This window comes from Heterodontus francisci, chromosome 6, assembly GCF_036365525.1.
Source record: "Heterodontus francisci isolate sHetFra1 chromosome 6, sHetFra1.hap1, whole genome shotgun sequence".
NCBI classification, from domain to species: Eukaryota; Metazoa; Chordata; class Chondrichthyes; order Heterodontiformes; family Heterodontidae; genus Heterodontus; species Heterodontus francisci.
In genome coordinates, this window is record NC_090376.1 from 29,594,741 (window position 1) to 29,615,828 (window position 21,088).

The following is a 21,088-nucleotide window of genomic DNA, read 5'->3' on the forward strand; positions in this document are numbered from 1 at the left end:
TTTTCCAGGTCTTGCTGCCTGCAGCCACAGACCAGTTCTGTACCTGAGGACTTGTGAATGGTATTGAACACGGTGCAATCATCAGCGAACATCCCCATTTCTCACTTTATGTTGGAGGGAAGGCTTCACCTTCATATGATGGAGACAGAGTCTTTTACAGTTTGAAGTGATGTGGAAATCTGCCCATCACAGCCTTAAAGTGTTTTTTGTTAAACCCAACTGTTTTCCCCTTTCCCTTGCAACAACAAAAATATCATGATTTGAAGCAAGACAGCTTCCATCATAGAACAAAAATGGTGTTTTTCTAATTTTTAAAAAATTCTTAATTTCCCTATAGTCACACAATTTTGCCTGGCTGACAGAAACTGCTAATGGCCTCTGCTCACAGGCTGATGTCAATCCAACATAACCTGTTGCCTGTAGCTGAGAGTAACCAGCTTAGACTCATCCTTAGCTTATACAACTCTTGCCCAGGCTTGAGGTAGTCATTCAATCTCAGTAGCTTTCCTCTGACTATTATGAAGCTGAACAACCATATTAAAGTCACAGACAGCTTATGATACAACCCCACATAATTCAATAAAATAAAGTTCAAGGAAACGGTCTTGTTATTGACTCAACAAGACCTGATGGGCTTGCAGAGTTACATTTTGGAAAATACATTGAAAACGAAGTGTACAATGGCCCAATTGTTTCCCAGCTGTATCTTTGGCCATCCTACAAAAAAAAGCTGACAGCGTCGGCGGTTGTTTAAAACTGGAAGTTTGATTAAAATGCTATGAGCATATCATGCAGCAAAAGCTAACATGACCTCACCACCTCCCCCACCACCAAAAATTATACAAACATTTTTCAGTCAGGATTTCCTATTCTCCTGCTGCAAATAACTAGGTAAATATGTTGTGTAGTTTGGTACTGAGCCATAGATTTGGAAATGAATGTGTGGTCTGTGTGGTTAGTTGCTATTGCTGAGATTAGTTTAGTTTTGGATGCAAAGTTTAAGTCTCTCTGGGGTAGAGTTCTCACTGGTGATCAATATCCAGAGAGGGTAGAAATTTGTGGGCAGAGGAAAACAGATTCCTCAGTCAAGACAGTATCAGGCTGAAGAATGCCAAGACAAAACCAGCATTAGAAATAAATCATCCCTATCCTGTGAATGTTACAAATCACTTACCTAAATTTTTAATCGTAATCCTATCAACAATAATTACGAAATGCTAACTTGTATTAATAAATGTTTGAGCATTTGATTGCAAATCAAAAGCTTGTTTGTAGTTTTAGGATAAAAGCAATTATTTGCTGAGAGTGGGTCTCTGTTGGCAGTGTTCGTGATGAACGATCTGGAAGCCTCACGAAATAAAAAAACGGTTGAGAAATAAATGAAAGATAATGTTGATCAGAGACAGCTGCAAATGGTGCTTCCTGAGAAGTCAAGCTTGACTGACAGCTTGCTTCAGTGGCACAAATGGTCAGCTTGGGATTTCTGGGCATTATAGAAGCAGGCAACTGGGAACTTTCCAGATCACAGGCAGTGTTCTATTGGTAAGGGTTAGGGACCCTAACTCTGCCAATCATGAAATTGGACAAAGGTAACGAGTTACAAAAGCTACTGTGGTAAATTTTGACAAATTAGATCTCAGTGCAGATCTGTGCACAACTGGAGTGCATATCAGGGATTCAGCTGCAGAGATCAGATTTTTCATTAAATCAAATTAATGAGAGATAAATGAAATGCAATTTTATAGGATAAAAATCATGTGGGGTGCAATGTATTTTGTGCCCTAATTCCCATTATGGTCTCCTATCGAGCAAAGTTCAGTGCCAGAGTGTCAATTTGTAAAATCTACCCTGTTGTATTGACTAAACATCAAAATCGTTAGTGCTATTTACGCTGGTTTGTTTTCTTTTAGTTTAGTTTTAGTTTTAGTTTAGAGATACAGCACTGAAACAGGCCCTTCAGCCCACCGAGTCTGTGCCGACCATCAACCACCCATTTATACTAATCCTACACTAATTCCATATTCCTACCACATCCCCACCCGTCCCTATATTTCCCTACCACCTACCTATACTAGGGGCAACTTATAATGGCCAATTTTGACCGACCAACCAGCAAGTCTTTTGGCTTGTGGGAGGAAACTGGAGCACCCGGAGAAAACCCACGCAGACACAGGGAGAACTTACAAACTCCACACAGGCAGTACCCAGAATTGAACCCGGGTCGCTGGAGCTGTGAGGCTGTGGTGCTAACCACTGCGCCACTGTGCCGCCCTTAAGCGCCCACCCCTTGTTTCTTTCTTAATCCCTTTACTTCGTATTCAGACGGCTACTATCCTGTCATTTACACCTCATCTAGACACATCTATTACGAACATAAGAATTAGGAGCAGGAGTAGGCCATTCGGCCCTTCGAGCCTGCTCCGCCATTCAATAAGTTCATGGCTGAACTGATCACTCCACATTTCCACCTACCCCCAATAACCTTTCACCCCCTTGCTTATCAAGAATCTATCTACTTCTGCCTTAAAAATATTTAAAGACTCTGCTTACACTGCCTTTTGAGGAAGAGAATTCCAAAGACTCACGACCCCTCTGAGAAAAAAATTCTCCTCATCTCCGTCTTAAATGGGTGACCCCTTACTTTTAAATAGTGACCCCTTAGTTCCAGATTCCCCCACAAGGCCTTTCCACATCCACCCTGTCAAGACCCCTTAGGATCTTATATGTTTCAATAAAGTCACCTCTTACTCTCCTAAACTCCAGCAGATACAAGCCTAGCCTGTCCAACTTTACCTCATTAGACAGTACACCCATTTCAGGTATTAGTCCAGTAAACCTTCTCTGAACTGCTTCCAATGCTTCCTTCCTTAAATAAGGAGACCAATATTGTACACCGTACTTCAGATGTGGACTCACCAATGCCCTGTATAACTGGAGCATAACCTCCCTACTTTTGTATTCAATTCCCCTCACAATAAACATTAACATTCAATTAGCTTTCCGAATTACTTGCTGAACCTGCATACTAATCTTTTGCAATTCATGCACTGGGAAACCCAAATCGTTCTGCATGTCAAAGCTCTGCAATTTCTCACCATTTAGATAATGTGCTTCTTTTTTATTCTTCCTGCCAAAATGGACAATTTCACATTTTCCCACATTATACGCCATTTCCCAGATCCTTGCCCACTCACTTAACCTATCTATATCCCTTTGCAGCCTCCTTATGTCCACTTCACAACTTACTTTCCTACCTATCTTTGTGTCATCAGCAAATTTAGCATCCATACCTTCAGTTCCTTCGTCCAAGTCATTTATATAAATTGTAAAAAAAATTTAGGGCCCAGCACTGATCCCTGTGGCACATCACTCGTTACATTTTCCAACCAGAAAATGACCCATTTATGCCTACTCTCTGTTTCCTGTTAGCTAGTCAATCTTCTATCCATGCCAATATGTTACAATATGATGAGCCTAGGGAAGGGAGTGCAGATGATCTCAGTCATCTCATTATCAAAAAGGAGGTGGTGTTGGGTGTCTTGCAAAGCATTAAGGTAGATAAGTCCCCAAGGCCCGATGGGATCTACCCGAGAATACTGAGGGAGGCAAGGGAAGAAATTGCTGGGGCCGTGACAGAAATCTTTGCATCCTCATTGGCAACAGGTGAGGTCCCAGAGGACTGGAGAATAGCCAATGTTGTTCCTTTGTTTAAGAAGGGTGGTAAGGATAATCCAGGAAATTATAGGCCGGTGAGCCTTACGTCAGTGGTAGGGAAACTATTAGAGAGGATTCTTCGGGACAGGATTTACTCCCATTTGGAAACAAACCAACTTATTAGCGAGAGACAGCATGGTTTTGTGAAGGGGAGGTCGTGTCTTACTAATTTGATTGAGTTTTTTGAGAAAGTGACGAAGATGATTGATGAGGGAAGGGCGGTGGATGTTGTCTATATGGACTTTAGTAAAGCCTTTGACAAGGTCCCGCATGGCAGACTGGTGCAAAAGGTGAAGTCACACGGGATCAGAGGTGAGCTGGCAAGATGGATACAGAACTGGCTCAGTCACAGAAGACAGAGGGTAACAGTGGATGGGTGTTTTTCTGAATGGAGGGATGTGACTAGTGGTGTTCCGCAGGGATCAGTGCTGGGACCTTTGCTGTTTGTAGTATATATAAATGATTTGGAGGAAAATGTAGCTGGTCTGATTAGTAAGTTTGCGGACGACACAAAGGTTGGTGGAGTTGCGGATAATGATGAGGATTGTCAGAAGATACAGCAGGATATAGATCGGTTGGAGACTTGGGCGGAGAAATGGCAGATGGAGTTTAATCCGGACAAATGTGAGGTAATGCATTTTGGAAGGTCTAATGCAGGTGGGAGGTATACAGTAAATGGCAGAACCCTTAGGAGTATTGACAGGCAGAGAGATCTGGGTGTACAGGTCCACAGGTCACTGAAAGTGGCAATGCAGGTGGATAAGGTAGTCAAGAAGGCATACGGCATGCTTGCCTTCATCGGTCGGGGCATAGAGTATAAAAATTGGCAAGTCGTGTTGCAGCTGTACAGAACCTTAGTTAGGCCACAATTAGAATACTGCGTGCAATTCTGGTCGCCACACTACCAGAACGACGTGGAGGCTTTGGAGAGGGTACAGAGGAGGTTTACCAGGATGTTGCCTGGTCTGGAGGGCATTAGCTATGAGGAGAGGTTGGAAAAACTCAGATTGTTTTCACTGGAACGACGGAGGTGGAGGGGCGACATGATAGAGGTTTACAAAGTTATGAGCAGCATGGACAGAGTGGATAGTCAGAAGCTTTTTCCCAGGGTGGAAGAGTCAGTTACTAGGGGACGTAGGTTTAAGGTGCGAGGGGCAAAGTTTAGAGGGGATGTGCGAGGCAAGTTTTTTACACAGAGGGTGGTGAGTGCCTGGAACTTGCTGCCAGGGGAGGTGGTGGAAGCAGATACGATAGCGACGTTTAAGAGACATCTTGACAAATATATGAATAGGATGGGAATGGAGGGATATGGGCCCCTGAAGTGCAGAAGGTGTTAGTTTCGGCAGGCATCAAGATCGGCGCAGGCTTGGAGGGCCGAATGGCCTGTTCCTGTGCTGTACTGTTCTTTGTTCTTTGTTCCCTACACCATGAGCTTTTATTTTCCGCAATAACATTTGATGTGGCACCTTATCAAATGCCTCCTGGAAATCTAAGTACAGTACATCCACTGGTTTCCCTTTATCCACAGCATGTCACTTCTTCAAAGAACTCCAATAAATTGGTTAAACATGATTTCCCTTTCACAAAACCATGTTGTCTCTTCCTGATTACCTTGGAATTTTCTAAGTGCCCTGCTATAACGTCTTTAATAATAGCTTCCAACATTTTCCCTTTGTCAGATGTTAAGCTAACTGGCCTGTAATTTCCTGCTTTTTGTCTCCCTCCCTTTTTGAATAAAGGAGTTACATTCACTATTTTCCAATCTAATGGAACCTTCCCTGAATACAGGGAATTTTGGAAAATTAAAACCAATGCATCAACTATCTCACTAGCCTCTTCTGAAGTCCATCAGGACCTGGGGACTTGTCAGCCTGCAGCTCCAACAATTTGCTCAGTACCACTTCCCTGGTGATTGTAATTTTCTTGAGTTCCTCCTTCCCTTCCATTTCCTGACTTACAGATAATACTTGGATGTGACTTGTATCATCTAAGGTGAAGACCGATGCAAAATATCTGTTCAATTCATCTGCTATCTCCTTATTTCAGAGATACAGCACTGAAATAGGCCCTTCGGCCCACCAAGTCTGTGCCGACCATTAACTACCCATTTATACTAATCCTACACTAATCCCATATTCCTACCACATCCTCACCTGTCCCGATATTCCCCTATCACCTACCTATACTAGGGGCAATTTATAATGGCCAATTTACCTATCAACCTGCAAGTCTTTTGGCTGTGGGAGGAAACCGGAGCACCCGGAGGAAACCCACACAGACACAGAGAGAACTTGCAAACTCCACACAGGCAGTACCCAGAATTGAACCCGGGTCGCTGGAGCTGTGAGGCTGCGGTGCTAACCACTGCGCCGCCTAATTATCCATTATTAATTCCCCAGACTAACTTTCAATAGGACCAACGCTTACCTTGTCAACTCTTTTTAAATATTTTTAGGAACTCTTACTATCTGTTTTTATATTTCTAGCTAGCTTTCTCTCATATCTAATGTTTCCCTCCTTATCAATCTTTTTGTCATTCTTTGCTGTTTTTTATATTCCGTCCAATCTTCTGACCTGCCACCAATCTTTGTGCAATTAAATGATTTTTCTTTAAGTTTGATACTATCTTTAACTTTTTTAGTTAACCATGGATGGTGGGTCCTCCCCTTTGAATTTTTCTTTCTTTTGTTTCTTCACTTGTCCCATTACTACCTGCTTTGGCTTTATACCATGAAACCTTTTGTCATTGAATGTCTCCTACTCTCCACCCTATCACAGACCTTCCATTTTACACTGCTGAAAATAGAGACATGTTGTCGACGCTTTTCGTCTTGCACTCACCAGGACAATCACAAGAATAACCAATGTAAGGGAAAACAACAACTTATACTGCATGAGAAGAGAGTGCTGATTAGTTGGCAAGTGAACTCTGATTGGTAGCGACGTTGCCATGGTGAATGCTCCAGTTTACGGTGACTGACAGTTAACTGCCAAACTTTGTTTAAAATTTAAACCAGGAGGTTTGAATCTGATTGGTCAAGGCATTGCCCAGAGGAATGAACTAGCGAATGGCTGTCACTTATTTTGTTCAGCTGAAACAGGCGCAATGTTTGTACAGATTCTTTCTGTCTGCAAAGAACAGGGCCCTGTGTATTATTCCCTTTTGTTTTTCTTCCCCAATCCCCTCCTTCACTAGCTCAAAACCAATTACATTTCTAACTTTTGCCAGTTCTGATGAAAGGTTACATAGACCCTGAAACATTGGGCTGAAAGTTATACTCCCACTGCCGAGAAACAATGGCCGCACATCGCGGAGCCGCCGCGATCCTAAGGGCGGTGGCTCATTTAAATAGTCGGGGTGCACTACCCCCAATGACGCGGAGGGGACAGGCTGTCCATCCCCGGCAATGGCGTCAGCTGCCTGTGCACAGGCGTGACGCCATTTTTAAAGAGCTTTGAGCCCTACTGTTCAATTTAAATATTAAAGAAACAGTTAAGAAAAAAAAAACATTCAATTTGCTCCTCTCCCACCCCTACAATAACCAGAACATTAATTTATTTTTATTTAGAGATACAGCACTGAAACAGGCCCTTCGGCCCACCGAGTCTGTGCCGACCAACAACCACCCATTTATACTAACCCTACACTAACCCCATATTCTCTACCACATCCCCACCATTCTCCTACCACCTACCTACACTAGGGGCAATTTACAACGGCCAATTTACCTATCAACCTGCAAGTCATTTGGAGGTGGGAGGAAACCAGAGCACCCGGCGGAAACCCACGCACACACAGGGAGAACTTGCAAACTCCACACAGGCAGGACCCAGAATCGAACCCGGGTCTCTGGAGCTGTGAAGCTGCGGTGCTAACCACTGCGCCACTGTGCCGCCCAAATTACTTGCCCTCTCCCCCAAAAAACACTTACCTGGAACACCTGACCTTCCCCCCTCCCCCCAATAAAGTACATTAACTTTAACCTAAAACCCTTACCACCATCCCCTACACCAATGATGTTTCTTTGACTCCATTTCCCCCACTCCCCCAGCACTGAGAAACTTACCTCCTCTTCCCTTCCAACCAGTGTTCCGCCTCGTTTCCCTGGACGGGGATCCGAAGGCATGGGCGTGCCGGCCAGCGGCATGAAGATCACACTGGGACAGACAGCGGGAATATAGTTAATTCACTGATTTTAATTTATTTAAATATTTAAATGTGGTCCCGTCGCCAATGGCGACAAGGCCTCGCCACCGCTGGCAATATCGGGCCGGGCCCTCCCAGCGTCGGGGCGCATGGTGGCCCTCTCTTGAAGGCAATTTCCGACCCCACCCCCACCCCCGTCACGACCCGACGTCAGGGGGGCCTGTAAAATTCAGCCCATTAACTGTTTCTCTCTCCACACAGGCTGCCTGACCTGCTGAGTGTTTCCAGCATTTTCTGTTTTTGTATCAATATCTTTGCTCCTGTACTCAGAAAACATCAGGTCTATACCCTTTAAACATTAATTAAACATTGTTGATCACTGCACTGTTTAGAGGACACTGAACCACCAATGCATTTAACTGTCACTAGCACGAGAAATATCTCTAAATAATGAATGACTACTGAAAATTGTTCACAGGATCCTATTGACAAACTAACAGGAATTTATTGCTGCTTTATGAGCTCCAAAAACTCTTTTAGGACAGATTCAAAATCCCATAGTGCTTCTGGTAAGAGGCACCTTTTATAGCAACAGATAATGAATGTAGTCATGCATTGAAGGTAAACTATAGAAGTCAGTAGCTTATTCTAACAAAACTATGTGTTGATTGCTATAATTGTGGGGAAGATTGAGAGCTCTTCTGGTACAAGCTGGTCAGTTACTGCAGAAGCAGGATGTCTGGCTAATTACATACCCAACTTTTGTTATGACAGGTGGCCAGTTATGTGACCTATGTGAATATAATTCTTTATTGGATACATGTGATACTCATGATTGTAGTTGTGACTGAATACTGGAAAGTTACAATAGGCATCTGTCACACTAGATGATCATAAATGTAACTAACTACTAACGATTGACAGACTGTACAAAACGAGATATTGGGCATACTTAAATTGGTCAGTCTAGCAGAATGGTAAGAAGCTTACAGATGGTATTGTTTTACATAGGTTTGGCTTATCTCTCAAGACCAATATCAAACCTCCAATACATTATCATTTCATGTGGTTCTTTGAAATTTCTTACTTTCATTTAAAGAATGTATTCTAAAAGGCTCACCCCATCTCCAATATTCTGTGTACTTCTGGTTTCCAAATTACAAAAAAAGGACATAGAGGCACTAGAGAAAGTGCAAAAAAGATCTAGATGGATGATATCGGGAAAACTATCAGGAAAGACTCAATAGGCTATGGCCCTTTTCTCTAAAGAGAAGATGGAGAGATAGATCGAGTGATGATCTGATAGAGGTCTTTAAAATTATGAAGGGGTTCAATACCATAGATGTAGAGAAGTTGTTGTCACTTGTGGGGTGTCCAAAACTAAGGGCCATAAATATAAGAGTCGCTAAAAAAATCCAATAAGGAATTCAGGGGAAACATCTTTACTCAGAATAGGGAGAATGTGGAACTCAATACAGTGGTTAAGGCAAATAGCATAGATCAATGTAAGGGGAAGCTAGGTTAGTGCATGAGAAAGAGAGGAATAGAAGGATATGTTGATCGGGTGAGATGAAGTAAATAGAGTGGAGCATAAACACTGGCATAGAATGGCCTGTTTCTGTGCTGTAAATTCTATGTAATGTAATTCATGAACTTTCTTTTCTAAACGACTATCTTCAGCTCTTCGAGCATAGTTTTAAACTATGCCATTACAACTCAGTCATTCAAATGGTCTTCAGTAAGTCTCCAGCAAACGCCAAGACAAAGTAACCACTAATTGAAAAATATATGGATCTGTTCATCACAGTGGGGGGGAAGAGATGAATTCGCCTAATCCTTGTGAGTTAGGTATGTCTACCTCTTATCCTTAACTCCAACTAGTTCTTCTTTCTTCTCAACTACCATGGTAATATTCAAACTTTACCCATACATTCCAAGATACCAGTTTTAAATCTCCCTTCCACTGTCCAGAGATACAGTGATTTGCAGCCACTGTACTTCCCTGTAAATCAGCATGTTAGAATGGTAGGGTACAATGGTATTTCTCTGTACTAACTGACTCAAGTTTGATATCTAGTGTAATCTAATCTCAAAAAAATGCCTAAACTAATTCAAAAAAAAGAAAAAGTGAATGGTATTTTAGCCATCTCTCCATTTCCTCCAGTGAGTGATTTTTCTCTAATGCTCGTTGTCAGTAACAGCATAGACATGCGGTTGATCAAGAGAGTAGGCTAGCAAAGAGTTGATATTGTCTTCTTGATTAGTTGGAAATGTGCAATAATTTCTGAAAAAGATAGACTACAGATACCATGTCCTCAAAATCTGTAAACCTACAGAATCATGTAACAAACACCTTTAATATTCTTCTGGTAACTTCATGTTGCACTGCTCTCAACTATCAGCTACCTTAGAAGCCTAAATGAGACTGATAAATGCCATAACAATGGTTAATCCATACATACACTCAAAAATATGTGCCTTCTTCTTTCACTACTGTTCTGTCTCTATTAACAATGAGGGAAAAGGGCATCAAGGAGCCCTAATAAAATTGAAGTCAATGAGAATCAGGGGGAAAACTCTCCACTGGTTGGAGTCAGATCTAGCACAAAACAAGATGATTGTGGTTGTTGAAGGCCAATCATCTCAGCCCCAGGACATGGCTGCAGGAGTTCTTCAGTAGAGTGTCCAAGGCCCAGCCATCTTCCACTGCTTTATCAATGTCCTTCCCTCTATCATGATCTGAAATGGCGATATTAACTGATGATTGCACAGTGTTCAATCCTATTCATAACTCCTCAGATACTGAAGCAGTCCATGCCTGCATGCAACAAGACCTGGACAACATTCTGGTTTGGGCTGATCGGTGGCAAATAACATTGGCATCACACAAGTGCGGGTCAATGACCACTCCAAAAAGAGAGAATCTAATCATCTCCCCTTGACAATCAATGGCATTATCATCACTGAATCCCCCACCATCAACAACTTAGGGGTTACCATTGACCAGAAACTTACCTGGACCAGCCATATAAATATCATGGCTACAACAGCAGGTCAGAGACTGGGAATTCTGTGGCGAGTGACAACTCCTAATTTCCAAACCCTGTCCACTACCTACAAGGCACAAGTCAGGAGTGTGATCGAATACTCACCACTTGCCAACTCCAACAACACTCAAGCAGCTGGACACCATCCTTTACAAAGCAGCCCGCTTAATTGACATGCCATCCACCACCTGAAAATTCACTCCCTCCACCACCTGTGCACAGTGGCAGCAGTGTGTACCATCTAGAAGATGCATTGCAGCAACTCGCCAAAGCTCCTTCGAATGCACCTTCCAAACCCGATCCCCTCTATCACTTAAAAGAACAAGGGCAGCAGGCATATTGGAACACCAGCACTTGCAAGTTCCCCTGCCAATCACACACCATCCGGACTTGGAAATGTATGACTGTTACTTCACTATCTGGGTCAAATCCTGGAAATACCTCTTTAACAGCACTGGACTGCAGCAGTTCAAGACAGTAGCTCACCACCACCTTCTCAAAGGCAATTAGGGATGGGCAATAAATGCTGGCTTTTCCAGCAATGCCCATATCCCACGAATGAATAAAGAAAATGCACAACCATTACCATTCTCCCTACACTCCTGCCTAGCGCAGCTTTTAGAACATAGGACATAGAACAGTACAGCACAGTACAGGCCCTTCGGCCCACGATGTTGCGCCGACCCTTTAACCTACTCTAAGATCAAACTACCTACATACCCTTCATTCTACTATCATCCAAGAGTCGCTTAAATGTCCCTAATGTATCTGCTTCTACTACCACCGCTGGCAGTGCATTCCACGCACCCACCACTCTCTGTGTAAAGAACCTACCTCTGACATCTCCCCTAAACCTTCCTCCAATCACCTTAAAATTATGCCCCCTGGTGATAGCCCTTTCCGCCCTGGGAAAAAGTCTCTGGCTATCCACTCTATCTATGCCTCTCATCATCTTGTACACCTCTATCAAGTCACCTCTCATCCTTCTTCGCTCCAATGAGAAAAGCCCTAGCTCCCTCAACCTTTCTTCATAAGACATGCCCTCCAGTCCAGGCAGCATCCTGGTAAATCTCCTCTGCACCCTCCATAAAATCCATATACACCACATCCACTGCTGTTCCTCCATCAATGTGTTTTGTCACATCCTCAAAGAATTCAATAAGGCTTGTGAGGCATGACCTGCCCCTCACAAAGCCATGCTGACTGTCTCTAATCAAACCATGCTTTTCCAAATAATCATAAATCCTGTCTCTCAGAATCCTCTCCAATAATTTGCCCACCACCGACGTAAGACTGACTGGTCTGTAATTCCCAGGGTTATCCCTATTCCCTTTCTTGAACAAGGGAATAACATTTGCCACCCTCCAATCATCTGGTACTACTCCAGTGGACAGTGAGGACGCAAAGATCATCACCAAAGGCACGGCAATCTCTTCCCTCGCTTCCTGTAATAACCTTGGGTATATCCCATCTGGCCCCGGGGACTTATCTATCCTCATGTCTTTCAAAATTTCCAGCACATCCTCCTTCTTAACATGAACCTGTTCGAGCATATCAGCCTGTTTCACGCTGTCCTCACAAACATCCAGGTCCATTTCACTAGTGAATACTGAAGCAAAGTATTCATTAAGGACCTCCCCTACCTCCTCCGACTCCAGGCACAAGTTCCCTCCACTATCCCTGATCGGCCCTACCCTCACTCTGGCCATCCTCTTGTTCCTCACATATGTGTAGAACGCCTTGGGATTTTCCTTAATCCTACCCGCCAAGACTTTTTCATGTCCCCTTCTAGCTCTCCTAAGTCCATTCTTCAGTTCCTTCCTGGCTACCTTGTAACCCTCTAGAGCCCTGTCTGATCCTTGCTTCCTCAACCTTAAGTAAGCTTCCTTCTTCCTCTTGACTAGCTGTTCCACATCTCTTGTCATCCAAGGTTCCTTCACCCTACCATCCCTTCCTTGCCTCATCGGGACAAACCTATCCAGCAGTCGCAGCAAGTGCTCCCTAAACAACCTCCACATTTCTGTCGTGCATTTCCCTGAGAACATCTGTTCCCAATTTAAGCTCCCCAGTTCCTGCCTAATAGCATTGTAATTCCCCCTCCCCCAATTAAATATTTGCCCATCCCGTCTGCTCCTATCCCTCTCCATGACTATAGTAAAGGTCAGGGAGTTGTGATCACTATCACCGAAATGCTCTCCCACCGAGAGATCTGCCACCTGGCCTGGTTCGTTGCCAAGCACCAAATCCAATATAGCCTCCCCTCTAGTCGGCCTATCTACATATTGAGTCAGGAAACCTTCCTGGACACACCTGTCAAAATCTGCTCCATCCAAACTATTTGCACTAAGGAGGTTCCAATCAATATTAGGGAAGTTGAAGTCACCCATGACAACAACCCTGTTACTTCTGCACCTTTCCAAAATCTGCCTCCCAATCTGTTCCTCTGTGTCTCTGTTGCTATTGGGGGGTCTATAGAAAACTCCCAGTAAAGTGACTGCTCCTTTCCTGTTTCTGACTTCCACCCATAATGACTCAGTAGACAAACCCTCCTCGACGACCTCCCTTTCTGCAGCTGTGATACTATCCCTGATTAGCAATGCCACTCCCCCACCTCTTCTACCTCCCTCCCTATTCCTTTTGAAACATCTAAACACCGGAACATCCAACATCCATTCCTGCCCCTGTGATATCCAAGTCTCCGTAATGGCCACAACATCGTAGCTCCAAGTACTGATCCATGCTCTAAGTTCATCATCCTTACTCCTGACACTTCTTGCGTTAAAATAGAATTTAAATTTGTGTACTGTCTGTGCCTGCTGCCCTGCTATTAGCTACACAATGCACAGTGCAATCCTCTTCCTCCCATTAAACTGGCTCATTAAAGCCTTAAATCTGTGTGGGACACTCCACTAGTTATTTTGGACCTCAATTCAGATAGATTCTTGCTTCAGTCTGTTGGAATGGATGCCAATGAAGTCCAATGCTCCTTCCAGACCCTAGGGAGTAGGGAGGCTATCCTGGTTTCAGAGAGCAGATGTTTCCATCATTATCATTAGTCCAGAGGAACCCTTTTGATCATATTTCACAACGGATTAGTCAACAGCAAGTTGATTTGGATCATTTGTCAACGATCTATTTTTAAATGTGACAGCCTTAGGACTGTACAATCTCCTTCAATTGAATCTTGGAACTCCACTCCCAATGTCCACGTGCATTGTTGGTGCTTCAAGATTCAGAGGAAGCTGAAACAGCCAGTATATATGTGCAATATTAACAGGGAACACAAGTAATACTCATCTGTTTCTTGAAAGGCATAAAAGTATCACTGAATAATAAATGAAGGAGCCATTGTGCCTCTGCCAGCAACCTGATGGAGCAAGCCTAAATTAATCACACCCTCTACTCTCTCCTCATTATGTTCTATTTCAAATATTTGTCCACTTTTCATTTAAAAATTTCAAGGGTCTTTGTTTCAGAAATAGGATGACCTTTGTCAGTGTCACGCAGATTCTGAAACAGTTCAACAATTCCTAGAACTCATTAAACATACACATCAGCCCTGTCAGCTCAAAAGGCATCTACCTTATTCCAGTTAAGTGTGTTAGAAACAATAGCTATTTTAGCTTCCTTTTTTAATTATTACTCTTTTTTATATACTTCTAGTAAGGGGGAGGCACTGACATAGTGGTAATGTCACTGGACTAGTAATCCAGAAACCCAGGGGACATGGGTTTGAATCCCACCATGAGTAATTTGAATTCAATTAATCAATCTGGAATTAATAAAAAGCTAGTCTAATGATGACCATGAAAGCATTTGTCAATTGTTATAAAAACTCATCTGGTTCACTAATGTCCTTTCGGGAAGGAAATCTGCCGTCCTTACCCGGTCTGGCTTAAATGTGACTCCAGACAGCACAGTGGCGCAGTGGTTAGCACTGCAGCCTCACAGCTCCAGGGACCCGGGTTCGATTCCGGGTACTGCCTGTGTGGAGTTTGCAAGTTCTCCCTGTGTCTGCGTGGGTTTTCTCCGGGTGCTCCGGTTTCCTCCCACAAGCCAAAAGACTTGCAGGTTGATAGGTAAATTGGCCATTATAAATTGTCACTAGTATAGGTAGGTGGTAGGGAAATATAGGGACAGGTGGGGATGTTTGGTAGGAATGTGGGATTAGTGTAGGATTAGTATAAATGGGTGGTTGATGTTCGGCACAGACTCGGTGGGCCGAAGGGCCTGTTTCAGTGCTGTATCTCTAATCTAATCTAATCAGACCCACAGCAATGTCACTGACTGTTAAAATGTCCTCTGAAATGGCCTGGCAAGCCACTCAATTCAAGGGCAATTAAGGCCTAGCCAGCGACGTCCACATCCCACAAATGAATTTTTAAAAAGTTACTGCCACATCTGTGATCTCACAATTAGCACACAGGAGACAATAATATATAAACATTATAATAACTAGGCCATTGAGCAAGCATTTTTTTTCCTTTAATGGGACACTTTTCCTCCTTGTTTTCTAATGGCAGCATCAAATGCTCTCTGGGAAAGGGTAGTATGGGCTAGGTGTCAAATGAAGCTTCTGCTAATCTGTTGACAAAGTACATTTACCCTCTTTTCAATGCAGCACCTCTTACTAGACAAGTACAACCTCACCATTTCTCAAGACAATCATCATTATGCTATCACTAAGAGATGCTTCAATTTACTGCTCTATATACGCAGGTGACCTAAACTCTCCATCTCTCTAACTCTCTTTTCACCTTTGAGACACTTCTTGAAACTTACCTCTTTAACCATGCTTTTGGTCACTTGCTCTAATATCTCCTTAGGTGGCCTGGTGTCAAATTTTGTTTGATAATACTCCTGTGAAGTGACCTGGGCATTTTACTATGTTAAAGGTGCTGTATAAATGCACATTGTTATTTTGGTGCTTAGTCCTGGAATGAGGTTATGCAAACTCATCTCACATAAGTTCTTTATACCTAAGAGAAAAGGAAAGAAGTTTTCATCCTACCGTTCTGGCTGGATTTAAACCCAGGTCATAGAGGTGAATGGCTAATATGCTAATCCAGTATTGCATCTACATGTATTAAATAAACAGTACAACTGCAATTCAAAAAAAGGGTAAGTACTAAACCGGAGCAAAAGACAAGACGCCAATGTTTTTTTGGAAAATAAGCCACCAACATAAGTGAATATGTCACAAATTATGCTGCCAGATATCCAAAATTAATATCTACGTTCAACCACTACTTGTTTTCTTAATGCTTCTCCCCAACGGGATGATATATCTTACAGCTTCACTCTTACATTGAGCAAAACATGAGATTGAACGTCCAGAGTTACTTAAGGCTTGAAGATATGCATCTTATAATAATACATACCTTCCATTTTCTTCCAGTAAACTTTAACCTGAAGCTGATTGTCCTGATAGAAAGGGGCCCCAACATCAATGAGGCGCATAGTTCTTTTCCCATGAGATGATGGGAGGGCATTGACAACACCATGTCTAGATTTTGTTGCTGAAGATGATCCTTTGAATAAATAATGCCAGTGTTAAACCAATTGCTGCAAAATAATGCATCATGTCTTGAGCAGCTGATGGATTACACCATCCAAATGCAAAATATTTTAGACAAATCAAGATGCCTCCAAATCCATTGCAGACGGGGAATTCTGAGAAATGGCCACCTTGGTTCCAACTCATTGTTACTATTAAGCTAATTGCATTACAGTACTTTTGCCAACAGACCCAACAACAGCAGCAACAGAATAAAGCTAACAAAGCAATGTCACTGCCTCCAGAGCACCAAGGACCACCTCATTTTTGCCCCCAGCACCTCCAAAGGCAGCAGTATTTCTCTGCCATGCTGGCAAAGGGCTCGGTCCTCCTGAACAGCTTCAACTTGAAGCGGTTCTGAAATAAAGACATTCAGTTATCTCATACCAACATCAAAGTATTTCAAACGCAATGAATTACTGTAAAGTGCAGAGATTTGTTATGTAGGCAACAACTATTATCTGCACAGCAAGATTCCACAAACAGCAATGAGATGAATGATCAGTTTTTAGTGGTAATTGCTTGAGGGAGGAATGTTGCCCAGGATAGTGGGAGAACTCGCTTCTCTTCTCTGCACAGTGCCATGGAATGTTTAACTGTGCCCAAACCAATGGAACAGCTACACAGGGTCTCAGTTTAGCATCTCATCCAAGGAACACACTTCAGAAAATGCAGGACTCATTTAGTACTGCGCCAGAGTGTCGGCCTAGGTTGTGTCCTCCAGCCTGTGGTGGGGTTTGAACTCAATCTTCTGATTCAATGACTTTGGTCGAGGTGAGGCACCAAGTACTAATTACTATAAAGACAAAGTTAAATAACTACATTTCAGTATCACTATTGTGCCATTAACATTCACTATCAAGTTGCTGATGGTGCAAATGCAAGTTCGGTGTTTGCAAACCATGTTCCACTGTTCTTCCATCCAGCCATCACTTTAAATCATTTGGTTTCAAATCACTGATATCCATACTGTGGAGACAGTGTCACAGCAACATTACACTGCTGTCACCAGAAAAAAATAGGAGACTTGGAGACATTTTTGCCCTTTTGTGCCTTACAATCGTGAGAAAATAGGCGTTTAAATTTCTGATACTGTGCAAGTTCAATTCTTTGTCCAAATCTGTTGATCGTGAACATGCCAACACAAAGGCATAGCAAATATAAAAATGCAATTTTTACACTGCAGTAACTGCACATTTGACTGCTAAGTAAAATCTATTTGCTCGCTCTATGAATTTCAGATTTGTGCTTAACATCAATATCACTTAAGATGCAAATATCTCAAATTAGATGTTTAAATTTGATTCCAATCTGTTTCTTAAATGAGTGACAAGTTTGTATTATATTACACAAATACTGACTGTTTTAAAAGGCTATACGTATTACCTTATGGATTAGAAAGTTGATTTAAAGTATATTATGGTACCTAAAGCTAAAGGCTTTTGTAAATATGACAGTATTTGAGCACTTACAGCTAGTGACTGGAATCAATATTTGTTTTAGTTATATATACTTTTTTGGCCCTATTCAGTATTAAAAGTTCAGTTCATTAGCCACATAAAGTCAGTTCAGTACATTTGACGGCAATCACCTTCACTGTGGGACAAAGAGGTAAAGGTCACTCTATTGTGTTTGCTGTTGTATTATCCTTTGATGATACATTCAGAAGAATGCAGCACTTCCCAGCTAGTCAATAGCTTGTATTGAAAAAGAGATTGCATTTACCAAACCAAATTCAGGTTTCTGGTCGATGTATCCCTTTGTTTATATGCAACAGTCAGCTTTTGAAAGTTACGATGCCTAAATATTATACTGAAAGTACCCCCATCCCTAAAAGATGCAGAATGGGACCAACATATATTATAACAACTATACGGAACCGGTCAGTATAGTAAGACATTGAAGAATTCAGAGGACAAGCGAATTCATTGTTGCTGGAGTCAAAGGTCATTTCATTGTAATTTTGCCTGAAAACCTGTCGTCTCCAAAGATAAAGGGATTCTATACTTATCCAATATGTTTTCTGACATAAAGGAATGAATGTTGAAGGCTCTTACTTTTGTCAGTCTTTAGAATATTTTTTTCACAAATTTCCATCTAATCAGGAAGTCACCAAGATTTGTTTTTGCTTACCCTGTGTTAAGGTGTACAGTGGTGGCCTCATGATATGAAGGAAACAAGAGGTTATTATAGGTAATTGTGCTAAAATATGTACAAAAGTGCAGAAACCTCACTCTGCCAACCCACTTGTGTGTAATCCTTCCTCTCCCTCAACCTGATGCAAAGTCTCTCTGTGCCTGCCTGCTTAAGGCTTGATGCTCCTGCCTATCCCCATCTGCCTGCCTGAGTCAGAGAGTTCTGCCACTTTCTGACACCAAACTGACTGCCAAATCTGGTGCCTCCTCCATCCCCTTGTGGTAGCCGGGACAAACATGAGAGAAATAAAAACAAAAGAATGAAAGGGAAGAGAGAGTTAATGGAAAAAACACGTGAAATAACGAGGGAGGGGAAAACAGTGAAGAGAAACATGGGAACAAAAGTAACAGAAGAAAGCTAAAGACAAAAAAGTGAGGAGACAGGAAGGGCACTTTTACACTGAAACTGTCATTGATAGCATGGATGTAGTTCTCCATCATCTACAGTGCACTCCAGTATTAAAGGAGTCTGATAAGATGGATTAGAGCTTCACTCCAGTAATAGAAAATTCAGTAATGTCCGATGTGTTTCACATTTTTAAACAACGGAAACTGTACATTAGAAATTACAGGCGACACTGTTATTGTGCAAAAGATTTAACAAGCCAGTATTAACTATTTTAACCCATTCATTTTGAATCGGATGATGCCTCTTCTAAAATAGCGGAGCGAGGAATTTGATATGACTGCATCAAGCCATCAAACAGTAACATCACTGACAGTGATTTCCAAGTGTAGGTTGTTAAAATGTAAAAAATATTTAAGATATGAGCACATTAAGCATTAAACTGCAATCTTAAGTTCATTTTAGCAATCTGGTGTTACCACAGCTATTAACATTGCAATAATCAGAAAAGAAAATGATTTCTTACTCGTGCTGGGTGTTCGAGGAGTGCCAAAATACAGAGAGACTTTGGCACCTTTTAGACGTACTTGATCCCAAAACGTTACAGCTTGCAGGTCCACCATATAGCTGCTGTTAGGCTGGAGTCCCTCCAAGACCACATGGTTTTGAGACTGTAAGGTGTATGAAACACTGATGATAATGCATACTGTATGCAGTCTGATTATGAACATCCAAATTCTGCTTTCAACTTCGAATACAAGGAGAAAATTCAAATGTGGTCTTTGAAAACAGAATTCCTGTGTTTTATTGAACTACCCTACCAAATTTAGTCCTCGTTTGCAAACTAAAACAGTATACAATCATAATAAATTGTTAGGTAGATGCACATACAAATATTTAGAGATGTGTTTTTTACTGTCGCACTGCATGGGAAAGGCACTGCCGCACAAAGCATTTGTGCCTGATACTTTTTTTTAAGCTTGTTGACTACATGTTTTTTCACTCACCCCATTTATGGTTTTCCTTCTTTTCTTTTTGGCTGGTACTACTGACTTTGCATTGACAGTCCAGCTCCAGAAAACTTTGTAATGGTGAACAGGAATATCAGGCTCCTCCAACACATCCCAGATGATCCTAGTAGTGATGGTCCCATCGCTATTTGCAGTAAAGTTGCCGACTCTTACATTAGATGGTGCAGGTGGGGCCGAAGGATCTGAAACCATGCAGAGAGGAAATCAGTGAAAGCTAAAGATTCCACAGCATGGTGCATTTAATTGTCAGCCTCCATTAAAATCAAAATACACTCAAGAAACATGATTTAAAACATTCAAGTGTGAAGTAATTAATACTCGTTCTGCTTCAGTCAGTACAACATTTGGCCATTCTTGAGAAGTACCTTTAATTCTAGAAGTGCACACTGAGATCAAAATTTAATCATAGCCTTAGGCTTGTTGAGTGAAGATAATTTCCTTTTCTATTGTTATTGATTGGTCTCACCCAATACATGGGCATAAATTGCCTTTAAGTGGAGAAGTCTAGCAAGCACAACGTAAGTTACAGTAAAGTTGTCAGTAAAAGGGATCATTTCCAATATATCACCCCAGCTGAGAATGGTTGGAAAATCATGCACAGTTTACACTTGAATTTCCAATCTTTGCTTCTGACATGCTAGACTTCTGTGAGAGTACGATGTCACAAAATTACTCTTTTAATATCTTTCTTTCTGTCTGAAGAGCAGAACCTACCTTTTTGATAAGTTTTTGTCCTCTTTGAGGTCAAGGAGTGCAATTTTCCCACTCTCAATATGAAATATTCCAGCTGATGGGAAGTATGGTCAGCTGCAGAGTGAATCTTTATACTGCCCCAAAATTGTACCTTTAAAAGAGCACCCCTTACAACATTGCAGTGACATTTGCCACATCAAACATCCCTGTGTCTACTCTGATGGGAAGGCCAATTTAGTACCAGATATTTGAGGGCCTGCACTCTTAGAAAGTGGATTGAGACTCAGGCCTGAATTTTGCCAACTTTTTATAGACGGGCTGGGAGACAGAAGGAATGCCCAACATGTTCCGGCCACCA

General features: G+C 42.1%; 1 protein-coding gene across 2 annotated transcripts in view; it reads right to left on the reverse strand.

Moving 5' to 3' along the window:
* LOC137370931 (anosmin-1) overlaps positions 1-21,088 on the reverse strand; it is a 182,229-nt gene that overhangs the window by 18,483 nt on the left and 142,658 nt on the right. For both annotated transcript variants that reach the window (XM_068032804.1, XM_068032803.1), the window contains exons 7-9: positions 20,014-20,219; positions 19,533-19,677; positions 16,290-16,439 (exon numbers count right to left, since the gene is read on the reverse strand). In XM_068032804.1, coding sequence (XP_067888905.1) covers positions 16,290-16,439; positions 19,533-19,677; positions 20,014-20,219 — 501 coding nt within the window. The remainder of the gene's footprint in view (positions 1-16,289; positions 16,440-19,532; positions 19,678-20,013; positions 20,220-21,088) is intronic.